Raw genomic sequence first — 12,485 nt, forward strand, 5'->3', positions numbered from 1 at the left:
TATCTTGAACAATTGTTGATATCGGGACACATTCAATTCCCTGGATGGTAAGTAGGGTAACATAATATACATATTACACACGTCTGTTGGGAAACGTTTTTGCCCAGCTAGGACATCTTTGAATAGGTTATGTTGTATCCACCTACGTAACTATGTGCAACTATAGGATGTATGGAAATATCTGATCATTGGGAGTAAGTTGGGAACCAAACAATCCCATATCCACCTAACATCTGTATATTATTGTATTGGTTAAGTTATGTATTACGCTGACAATGTTCAGATCATGTCCAGAGGCTGAATCTGTCAAATACCAGGGTTGTACTCATTCCATTCATTCATTTTAGCTGCTAAACGTTTCTTCAACTGGAAATAACCAAAAGAGACCTTTGTGTGTTTATTGATTCCGTTAATGTTTGGCGAAACAGTAGACCCAGTATGCCCCATCCTTTCTTGAAGCAATCAGGGTAGTGTAAGCTATTACTCACTGAATTGGTCCAATAGACACTTTACATGCATTACATGTCGATAAAAAGGTCCCTCCTACCATCGTGCAACCATACGCCCAAGTCCTTTATGTTGACGGTTGTTTCGCTCCGCACTTCAATATTGTAATCATATCGATTTGTGTTGCATAGTTAACTCAAGTACTCCTACACTTATCAAAGAGAATTGCTCGAGGTAAGACAGTATTATTTTATACTTCAATAGTAGAAGTCGGGTAAATGAAATAGAATGTTTTAATTTTGTTCAATGCATAATTGTGTTATTGACTACTTTGTAAAATTGCAAACCGACCGTGCGTCAACTTGTGTTAGAGGAGGCTTGTTGTATATACGTAGATCAGCTAATATAACTACTTTATTAATCTCCAGTTGTTGTGAATGGTCGAATCGACCGCAAAATCAGCTCATGTAAACTATGCAAATATAAGTAGCCCACACGTGACATGGGCTCAGGAGAATGTACTGCGAGAGTAGCAGCAGCTCTTTCGGGGTTCAACATCTTGGTGACATCCATTATTTCAACGACTTTTTTTTTGCTGTCAAGTTCAATTCTACGGCTTGTAGCAATTAGTTCTACCACATGATACCTATCAATATTAACACGCTTTCATGTGGCTCCGTGCAGTACATTATATTCAGTACGATCTGCCAAACTTATTTTTACATCGATCCTGAAGAGGACAATGAAGCATTATTTACATCGCTGTCCTCCATTCTAACTGCACTGTCTGTCTTTTATACTAGACGACTGAGCCTTACTTCGAATTTTGTGTTCTGATGTAATCCTGTTTTCTCTGCCTCTGCATGTAGACAGCAGATATGGTGCAACGCGTGTGTGTTATTGGTGGGGGCAGTTCCGGCCTGACCTCCATCAAGAGCTGTTTAGAGGAAGGTCTGGAGCCCATCTGCTTTGAGAGCAGTGATGACATTGGTGGATTGTGGAGGTTCAAGGTGGGCTTGGCTGCATCCCATTTAAAAACGGAGTCCTCGTCTCTACTTCCTCTCAAAAGGTTCACACAGATGTCACTCAAACCTGTTTGGGTGCATTTCTTTTCTGAACTGTGACCACCTCCTTTTCTCTTTAACTGTAGGAGAACCTGGAAGCAGAGAGGGCCAGTATCTATTCATCTGTCATTATTAATACGTCCAAGGAAATGATGTGTTTCTCTGACTACCCCATCCCTGCCCACTTCCCTAATTACATGCACAACTCCCTCATCATGGACTACTTCCGCATGTATGCCGAGAATTACCATCTCACCAAGCACATACGCTTGCAGGTATGGTCACATGAAATCTATGTACAGTTTCAACTCTGATGAATCAAATAGATTATTTTGCTTTATGCAGGTGGGATATAGAGCCCCACACCAACATGGTATAACCTGGAAACTGAAATGTAATGTCTCAGACTCAGGTTGGGCATGGGGTTTGAGTTGCAGTCGATTTTGGGTTTATGCATGACATCGTGGGACTGGGTTGGGGCAAAAGGCTGCTCCGTTATAGGTGAGAGTTGTGGTTGGGTCAAAAAACAAAACTGATGGATAGTAGTGTTTTTGTTTATGTCCTAGCATGTGAGTGCTAGAACATAAACAAAAACATGCACCCCTTTGGGTCCCGAGGACCAGTATTGGGAAACCCTAGATTACGTACGGTATATCACAGTGGATGGAAATGTAACTAGTATCCAGTTAGAACTTCTGCTCACTATCTGTGGCCATCTAGTGGCAGAATATGGGAGAATATTTGCTGACATTCAGGAATCATTATAACTAATGAAACACTTAATGAAACTTAGAATATGGCGTCAACTTATTTAGATGAACAGTGCAGACAAATGAAGTTATTGCTGAGAAATACAATACATGCTTAAACTCGCCAATAACATCTCTAGCTTATGCTGGGATGTGACTAACTCCTTGCATGTTCTGCCTACTGTACATATTTTCTTCTGTTGTAAATTATACAGATAAAAATGTAAGTTGGTGTTGTTGGTTCCAAGGTTGCATTTAATGACATGAGACACTTTTGGCTTAAGTGTTTGGGTTTAAAGTTACAATATGGATTAGGGTTTGGGTTAGACAGTACCGTTTAGGTTTATTGTTAGGTTATTGGGGTTATGGTTGAGGTTGAAGTTAGGGTTAGATTAAGGTTTAGGATTAGTAAAAATAATTTTGGTGACCCAATTTAGATAGTTAAGTAAATCTGTGTGTGTGTGTGTGTGTGTGTGTGTGTGTGTGTGTGTGTGTGTGTGTGTGTGTGTGTGTGTGTGTGTGTGTGTGTGTGTGTGTGTGTGTGTGTGTGTGTGTGTGCTAGACTAAGGTTCTTCAGGTAAAGCCAAGACCAGACTTCTCACAATCAGGCCAGTGGGACGTGGAGACAGAGAACAGGAAAGGAGAGAAGGAGAGACACGTCTTTGATGCTGTGATGATCTGTGTTGGACACCACTGTCACCCCAACCTACCTCTACATGACTTTCCAGGTAGACTCCCACACAGAGACCTCAGACACAAGGCCTATCACAAATGACTCCTAGTTCAGACAGGAAACCCCACGTCTTCATTTAACCATTTATTAGAGAAACAATGCTCAACAATATACATACATTTTTTCCTTTATTTTGGGGTAACTCAGTGCCATCACATGATTGGGTATACAATAATACTAATAACATCATTAACACTGTATTGTTATTAGAAATACCAATGGCAATAAGCTGGGTATGCAGTACCAATCCCCCTGCAGATTGAAACAGAACTAAACAGACTGAGGCTGAGGGGTGGGTGGGTTTAGCAACCATATGCTAAGATGACCAGCAGAGCAGCACCCTGACCAATTTAAAATGTCCGCCTTATAGAAACCAATTGGGGAGTACATTTCAGGTGATTTGGACAGTATTTTTCTAAAACATTCTTACATGCTCCCATCAGAGTTTTAGTTATCATGGCTAAAGTTTCTAATGGTCCATAGACTAATTTGAGGTTGAATAACCATCTAATATTATTTTGTTAAACATTGAACTAATCTTTTGAGTTCTGCATGTTGGTTGCAATGGGCCCATTTAAGAGCAATGGTGTAGGGAAGCTTGTAAAACAAATAAATCTATATTGTTTTTTCATCTAAGTAAATGTGCAAAAAAAATGCATAAGAAAAGCCTGACAGTAGTTGGAAAAAAAAATTCTAAGAATAAAAAATGCTTTGTATGATGCGAATAAATCCATTAATGCTTGTCTTGGACTCTTGCAAGACAGATCTGACAGGAGTTGGAAGGCATTTTTCTAAGAATGCAAAAAAATATATATATATTTATTAAATGTTAAACACAATGACATTGTTCAATTAATTACTCATCACTTACACATCTACAGAAAAACACTGGCATTAATTAATTATTCCACATTAATATATAGGAATAGGTTATAACCGAAAGTGGCCTTTACTACATATGACTAGGAAAATCCACCTGACCAAATACTTTTTAATAATTGTTGAAATCGGGACACATTCAATTCCCTGGGTGGTAAGTAGAGTACATAATATACAGTTGTGGTCCGAAGTTTACGTACAGTCATGATGGACATTGTACACACATTATGCAACCTTGTGTTGATTACAGAAAACCCTAAATGAATTCAAACCTTTCTTCTATTAAAGATGCATGTTGTACAATCATTCTGCCCCAGAAAAAGAACAGTTCATAGAAATAATTGAAAGCCCAATATTGCCATGACATTCATGTCCACGATGAATGTATGTAAACTTCTGACCGCAACTCTACGCATTACACGTCTTTGTTGACAGGAAACGTTCTTGCCAAGCTAGGATACCCTTGAGTAGGTTATGCTGTATTCATCTACATCTACAGACTTTCTGCTTTAATTCAAGGGTTTGAACAAAAATATTGTATGAAACATTTAGGAAATGCCATTTTCATACACAGTCCCCATATTTCAGGGGTTCAAATATAATTGGAGAAATTAACACAATCATAAATGAGATGTACATTTTTGAAACTTTGTCGAGAATCCTTTGCAGGCATTGACCGCTTGAAGTCTGGAAGGCATGGACATCACTAACTGTAGCGTGAATATATTTTGGGTAACAGCCAAAATTACAAAACTTGTGTCAATGTCCAATTATTTCTGGACCTAATTGTATGTCACAATGCACAACAAAGAATGTTGAAATGTAAATATCTGGTCACTACGAGACAATTGCTTAGTTGCGAACTAAGCGACCCCATATCTACCAGCTCTATTATTATTATTATATTGGTTAAGTTATGTTAAAATCATGTCCAGAGGCTGATTCTGTCAAAGTCCGACTTAAATTGGCTGCCATATTAAATCAGGAAATCTTGAGACTGTGGTAGGAGCGATCCTGACATCCACTGACAAAGGGATCTGTGGAATTAATTTGGGTGTAGTACAATGTTAGTGCAATGTATATAATTGTTCTTATATACAACACCAGGACTTGTTCAACTTAATTTTTTATGGTTCCTCAACTTGAAAGAAGCATATGGTCCAACAGAAACTGTAATCCATTCTGTTTACATTACACAACCATTACAAACGTCAGCTAATTGTAGCCACCACTTGCTATGATTTGAATGAAACATCACACCTTAAATATTCCACTGATGCCCCAATTATTTCCATTGGTTTTCAGCAAGCGATGGCAAAAATTAGCTAAAGTTTGTAATGGTTATTAAAAGTAAATGGCGTAATGGATTACAGTTTGTCTTGGCTCATAAACTTCTTTCAGAGTGAAGAACCATCTAACATTACCCCTGCCTCATGGCTATATGTAGGATTGCATAATACTACCTGTAAAGCTGCAACAGCAACAATCGTTTTGCCCCCTGAATGCAGGAAAGCAGCTTAAAAACATCTATATTTTCTGTTGCCAATAGCTAGTCATTTAAGCTGTTATTGTCCAGGGCCCAAGACATGGTTTGTTTGGCCACGTCATAGTGCAATTATCCCTTTATTATTACAAAAGGATTCTCTGCCCATACGGAAATATTGAATATATGGCCATATACATTAAAAGACACAACAAATATTTTAAAATACATTATCCTATAAGTTAATTACATATTTCAATCTAACATAAAAACAGCCAATTTTTGTATATTTTGACATATATGTGCATATGTACATGTGTTGATCAAACCAAATATGTTTACAACATATATGCTCATATAAGACATATAAATGACATACATATATTGCCTAGTATTACTTTTCCATAAAGGGTTGCACTAAAACCTGAGGGAGAACCACTGCTCTAGGGAATAGGGTTTCATTTTGGGCACAGGGCCCTTAAAATAGGGAATCAATGAACAACATCAGACATTATCATTGGATCAAAAGTCACAGTCACTTGGTTATGTAACACTGGATCAACAGGGTAGGGGAGTGGGTTGATTTAACACACAGGGATCCTTGAACTGTGTCCTGCATAGGTTGGCTCCCATGGGCTAAACAAGCAGTTGCTAAATGGCACTGTGTCACAGGTGAATTGTGATAGATAGCCATGTATGGACTAGGGTGGCACCGGCGGCTGGTTGCACCTTTTATTGGGGAGGACAGTCTCATAGTAATGGCTGGAATATAATCGATGTGCTGGCATTCCATTCTCTTCACCGCATTTTAACCATTATATTAAACTGTCCGGTGATAAACAGGTCAGTTGAAGTATGAGTTTCTACGTAGAACACAGAAACCATATGTGATAAGTGCAATTAAATGATCTACACTCCATGTGTAAGTAACATCAAACATGCTGTTGCTAACAGTATCGCTTACTCTCTGACAGTTTGCATCCCCCCACACTGGGCTCAAACCTGGATCCTCTGCAACACATGTGACAGCCCTCCTCTTACTTAGGTTCTGTTGTTCACTTAGGTTCTGTTGTTGGCCACAAACAATCAAATTTTGGTCATGGGATTTCTCACTTTTTGTGCATCTGTTAGCATCCCCCAACTCATTCAGTGAGACTGGCCTGTCTTCCAGGTATCGACACATTTGAGGGCCAGTACATCCACAGCCGGGACTATAAGACGGCTGAAGACTGGAAGGGGAAGAGGGTAGTGGTGATAGGCATCGGAAACTCTGGAGGAGACATTGCAGTGGAGCTCAGCCGGGTTTCTAAACAGGTACAGTAGATGGGTAGGAACTGTAAATGCACAATGATAGATTTAGACAGAACGACTTAGACATTTTTGAAGATTTAAATAAGCATTTGCCTATTTTGTGTGTGAAATACTTTTTTCCTTTGTTATGGGAACCGCAACGCAAGATGGGCAGGCCCCAGTTAGACTGCCCTGGGACATATGAGAACCTGCAGTACATATACCGTAAAAACAGTACAGTTTAGATTAACCTTGCTTTCATACTGTTAGTGTTAACGTTCTCCAAAGTGTAAGACTTACATTAGCAAAATCAACATTCTGATTAGCAAATTCAAGACACTAGGCTTGTTAGTTTGTAACACTGATAATATTAATGTAAAATGGCTTTCTATTCAATGCTACGAAGCATCCCGGAATCACCTCTTCACTGTTGACGTTGAGATTGGGGTTTTGTGCATACTATTTAATGAAGCTGCCAGTTGAGGACCTGTGAGGCATATGTTTCTAAAACTAGACATTCAAATGTTGTTGTCCTCTTGCTCAGTTATGCACTGGGGCCTCCTACTCTTCTTTCTATTCTGGTCAGAGAGAGTTTGCGCTGTTCTGTGAAGGGAGTAGTACAGTGTTGTTTGAGATCTTCAGTTTCTTGGCAATTTCTCACATGGAATAGCCTTAATTTCTCAGAACAATAAGTTCTTTGTTTCTGGTCAATTCTCAGCTGTGCTAACGTAATTGAAAAGTATTTTGTAATGATAAATTAGCCTTTCAAAATGATTAACTTGGATTAGCAAACACAATGAGCCACAGGATTGATGGTTGCTGATAATGGGCCTCTGTATGCCTATATGGATATTCCGTAAAATATCTGCCGTTTCCAGCTACAATAGTAATTTACAACCTTAACAATGTCTACACTCTTTCTGATCAATTTTATGTTATTTTAATGGACAAAACATTTGCTTTTCTTTCAAAAACGTCCAAGTATCCCCAAACTTTTGAACAGTAGTATTATATGAAATGGTATGAAGATTTCATTACGGGGTCATAGTGACCAAAATTATCACAGTATTGTTCAAATATTCAGATTTTTTTTTTTAAAGTACTCATACACACACTGAAGTCATGTCACCAAGTTTTATATTGAAAACCAACTAAGATTAGCAGCATTATGCACTTTTGTGTCCATAAACATAAACTGGTTTTACTAGCGAAACACAACCTTAAGTAAGCAAACCAAATGTGCATATAGGAACACAAGTAAAGCAATGTGCATGTAAGAACAATACAACCACAAATAAATCCAATGTGCAGGTGTTGACATAAAAATAACAGCACAGAATATGTAAACAAATCAAATGAACAGCACTTATTATATGTCCGTTCTCTCCTTCATAAAGAAATCATCCTGTATGAATGCATCTTTGTTCACTTGAGATTAAAATGTAAAAATGTCAGCGTATTTCTCCTGTTTAACTTACCTTGCATTTGCTATAAAGTTGTGGGTGGTGTTCATGATGACCACAAAACCCAAAATATCACACTTCAGATTTAGTCCTCTTAGAAGGCTGAAAAATGTCCTGAGCGCTGTCACTGCCTTCCGCTATATTTTCACACTAAACAAAACCCACGTTGCCTTCTGCGCCTGCGTCAGACTGTTGCTAACTTTGGTTGATTCGGAACAGTATTTATCGTGAGTTTTTCAAACCGCAATAATCAAACACAAATTAACATTTGAAACAGTGATACAAACCGTCAGGAATTTGACCATGATTTATCGTGAAACCGGTAGCCATTTCATCTCTAGTGTTAACAAAGCTGATAGTAGGACATATATATTGCCACATGCATGGCAGTACTGAGTTACAATGTCAGACATGGGCAGAACCTGGAACAGTGGAACATCAGCCAGTGATGCTGGTCAAAGACCACACATCAACACCCCTCCCACCCACTCTCTAATCTCTCTCCAGGTATTCCTCAGCACCCGGCGGGGGGCGTGGATCATGAACCGAGTGGGAGAACATGGGATGCCCACGGACATGGTTTTTAACAGGTGGATTGCGTCCTTCGCCCAGTAACATGCCTGTCCAATGATTGCACTTCAGTTCATTAAGTTGCATCAGCAGTTTGCACTAACGTTGTGAAATGTAACATTGCGCTGGTCCTGTTCTAAAATTGTGCTGGTTCTGTTCTAACATTGTGCTGGTCCTGTTCTAACATTGCACTGGTTCTGTTCTAACATTGTGCTGGTCCTGTTTAGAAGGATGTCAAAAAAGGTCATGTCCATGCTGCCCTTCAGCATGCTCTGCAGACTGGGAGAAAACCAAGTCAACAAGAGATTTGACCACAGCCTCTATTCTCTTAAACCAAAACACAGGTAAAAAGCACCCACACAAATACGCGCGCACACCCACACAGGAAACGCTTTGGAACATGCTGTGTATGTCCCAGGCTGTTCAGCCAACACCCGACAGTTAATGATGAGCTGCCGAACCGGATCCTGTCTGGCACAGTGAGGATAAAACCCAACATTCGCAGACTACAGGGGACCAGCGTTGAGTTTGATGATGGAACTGTGGAGGACAACATTGACCTGGTGGTGGGTAACCTCACACACACACACACACACACACACACACACATAAACAAAGGCAGACAGTTACCACCAATCACCTGTCCATCTCATTTCCAGGTCTTTGCCACAGGCTACAACATCTCTTTCCCATTCCTTCCACCGCATGTGCTGGCGTTGTCTAAAAACAAGGCCACTCTGTATAAGTACGTGTTCCCCCCAGGGTTAGAGCACCCTACACTGGCCGTTATAGGGCTGGTGCAGCCATTAGGAGCCATCATGCCCATCTCTGAGTTGCAGGCGCGATGGGTCACCAGGGTCTTCAAAGGTATAAACCACCCTCTGACTTACCCTAACCATCATGAAGACATTGGACCTCTTGGTCAAGTTTCACATCTTCAACTTTCTCTCTGCTCAGAAAATAACAGGACGATCTGTTTCACCCACAGGGGTGACTAAACTCCCTTCAAAGGACAACATGCTGAAGGACATTAAACAGAAGGAGGATTCAATGGCCAAGAGGTAGTGAGATTAGTGCTGGCTCCACCTTTCCAATGGATATAGGGAAGATTCCGCTGTGCTGCTCCTTCGGGTTAAGGAAACACCAAATGGGGGTTTCTGGGTTGTTTTTGGACAGGATCTTAACTCTCCTCTGTCTCAGGTACGTGACCTCCCAGAGACACACCATCCAGGTGAATTACATTGAATACATGGATGAGATAGCTGACCAGGTAGGTGTTCGTCCCAATCTCCTGTGGCTGCTGTTAACAGAGCCTGGTCTGGGTCTCCGTGTGCTGCTGGGGCCCTGCACTCCGTACCAGTACCGTCTGAGAGGGCCAGGACAGTGGGACGGGGCCCGGCAGGTAGGGAATGCAAACATCTCAAAACGTCTGATGGGTTTTCTGGTATCAATCCACAAAAATGAAGCTGTGCTTTACAGTCAACTTACAATGTTAAATTGGGCTGATTGTTACTGATACAGTTCAGAAATCAAAACCGAAACCTCTCCCTCCAGGCCATCCTGACCCAGTGGGATCGGGTAGCACAACCCCTTCGGACCAGGCCTTCGGAGATCTCCGAGCACAAGCAGAGGTCTCTGCCCCTGGCCCTAACCTTAGGGGCTGCTACACTGGCTCTGGGGTACTACTGGGCCATGCAAAACCACCCCTCCCTCCTAAATGACCTGGACCCCAGCCCCCTGCTGGACAAGATCAAACCCTACCTTGCAGTGCGCTGGTAACACATTTGGGATAATGCCCAGGCTATTACTGGGTGTTAACCCAGCCATGTTAGCCCATTTAGTTAAACCTTCAGCCATTCCACACAGCTATTACATTCCAGTCCGATACCAGTATATCTGCATAACCACTTTGTGGCAACTGTTGATGTTGAAAGGGCTTTATGAAATACAGAACAGTGTCCTAATTTTTGACTGGTACTGTACATTAGATTTTTTTCGAATGAAGTGTAACAGCTCACTGTTAGCTTGAAATGTTGAAAAACAGTTAGATCAAATTGTTGGTATGTACAAGGCTGATTTTTCATGTGTTGCTAAATACCAGGTTGAAGTCCAGTATGGGGACAGGGTGGTGGATGAAATCACACTGACCCCATTACATAGGCACAACTAAATCATCTATGCTAGTGATGGTATAGTACAGATGTGAAATGACTGAGGTCCCAATGTGCTATGTTTTGTAAACACTGGGTTGGTTGACTAATTTCCATTAACACTGATAATAATTACAACCAGGTAGTTGTTGTGACAGATGCAAGCTCTACCTATCTGTCTAATCGTGGATTTTAATGTCAGCAGAATCAAAACCAGAAATGCTTTACTGAATGGATGCAGATAGTTGGAATAATACACTTATACAATTTTAGTGTTTCATTTTGCATTATCCACCTTAACAGGTTGAATATCAAAACTGTTGGTGCATAGGACCACAGTGCCTCTGAGCAGTATGTTGTAATGTCATTTAATTCACTTATTTCATAAATATAATTAAATAAAATTCCAAATGAGCTTAATTGTTGAGTGGTTTAAATTGATATAAATGTTATATTAATACTTTTTTTTTGTATAGAGTTTCATACACTGGTCGAAAATAAGGAACTTGTCATTCTTATAAACAGTTGTTGTATTCACAGAAATGTATCTGAGCTGTTTTCTAGTGTCTCTGTTGCATAGTTTTTACACCCTGGTTAGGTTTCAGATAAGCCCACATTAACCTCTTCTTTTTGCTTACCTGTGATGTTACTTGACAAATGGCGCCGCCAAGTGTCTATGTCATGAGCATTGTTGCATTAAAGCACAGATAGAAAGGCAGCCAGCTATATGGAAGCAACAGGTCGTCATTTACCTCTACACATTGAGGAAGGAAGCACAGTCATTGTATGTGTAACATAATTAAGAATTTTATGTAAACAGTCAAATTGTTGTCAAGGACGGAGGTCACGTGTGTTGCGAAGCAGAGGAACGGTGTTCGACCAGTTAAGCACAGTTGTTGCCAGTCAGGCCGATTCGAGTTCCCGTGATGAAAGATCTCGCTAGGTTCTGCCCACTGGACTTCACTACCCTCTCGTGGGCCATCTTGGTTTAGCTATAACATCTTGGATTACAGCGTGGCAGAAACGGGCGACTATCAAGCAACTACTCAATACACCAGACGCAGTTTTTTTTTTGCCGTAGAGAAATTACGAATTACCCGGAAAGACACATTTCAGCTGGCTGTTGTCTCGGCCTGATATATTAATAAATCTGTGGCCAAGACGCTGTCTCTGGCGCACGTGTTAGATTCAGTCTTTGTGTTCCTTCAGCAAAACTGTGCATCTTTCCACACGTTCCTTTCGAAAAATATTTTAAAAATATAAATATTTGGTATGTCACAGTGGTAGGGAAAGTGTTCGTCACAGGGTCTCACCACTATTTGTCAACCCCAATTCATAGTCATGTCTCACCACTGAACTTTATTACATATAAAAACGACTACAACCACCGATTTCTGCATGTTAGCTACGGTATTAACGTATAGGAGGGTTGCAGTCACCTACACTCGAAAGGAACAACTAATAATTATGCACGACCTTCCGATGCGTATCCACGAGTAATATGCATGATTAGATCGGATTTTTTGTGTGTTGTGCACCAATAACTGCGTCCTCCTATCCCCACAATCGGCCTTTGATTACGCCTTTTCAGGATTAACCTATTTGCAGCAACTCAGTTAAGTCGGATGTCTCTGATCATATTCCAGGAACTGACGCT

General features: G+C 40.5%; 1 protein-coding gene across 3 annotated transcripts; it reads left to right on the forward strand.

The window, feature by feature from the left end:
• The first annotated feature begins 565 nt into the window (after nt 1-565).
• Nucleotides 566-11,242, forward strand: LOC105011728 (dimethylaniline monooxygenase [N-oxide-forming] 5). Of its 3 annotated transcripts, none has more exons than XM_029121814.2 (12): nt 566-681; nt 1,317-1,457; nt 1,598-1,786; nt 2,823-2,988; nt 6,527-6,669; nt 8,616-8,698; nt 8,906-9,022; nt 9,097-9,244; nt 9,338-9,545; nt 9,667-9,739; nt 9,879-10,080; nt 10,233-11,242. In XM_029121814.2, the coding sequence occupies exons 2-12, from the start codon at nt 1,326-1,328 to the stop codon at nt 10,455-10,457; spliced, it is 1,686 nt and encodes a 561-aa protein (XP_028977647.1). In that variant the 5' UTR covers nt 566-681; nt 1,317-1,325; the 3' UTR covers nt 10,458-11,242. The 3 variants fall into 3 exon arrangements, 2 of the variants coding, with proteins under 2 accessions (XP_028977647.1, XP_028977648.1); XM_029121815.2 differs by having other exon boundaries at nt 8,909-9,022; XR_003782052.2 differs by lacking the exon at nt 10,233-11,242 and having other exon boundaries at nt 9,667-9,878; nt 9,989-10,077.
• Nucleotides 11,243-12,485: the final 1,243 nt, after the last annotated feature.

Source organism: Esox lucius, chromosome 8 (assembly GCF_011004845.1).
Source record: "Esox lucius isolate fEsoLuc1 chromosome 8, fEsoLuc1.pri, whole genome shotgun sequence".
NCBI classification, from domain to species: Eukaryota; Metazoa; Chordata; class Actinopteri; order Esociformes; family Esocidae; genus Esox; species Esox lucius.

Bases quoted from the DNA above. Each gene is read 5' to 3' on its own strand.
- LOC105011728 (XM_029121814.2), top strand. From the start codon at position 1,326: ATGGTGCAACGCGTGTGTGTTATTGGTGGGGGCAGTTCCGGCCTGACC. The intron at 1,787-2,822 runs GTATGGTCACAT...TGTGTGTGCTAG, and splicing joins CCAAGCACATACGCTTGCAG to ACTAAGGTTCTTCAGGTAAA. The intron at 8,699-8,905 runs GTGGATTGCGTC...GGTCCTGTTTAG, and splicing joins ACGGACATGGTTTTTAACAG to AAGGATGTCAAAAAAGGTCA.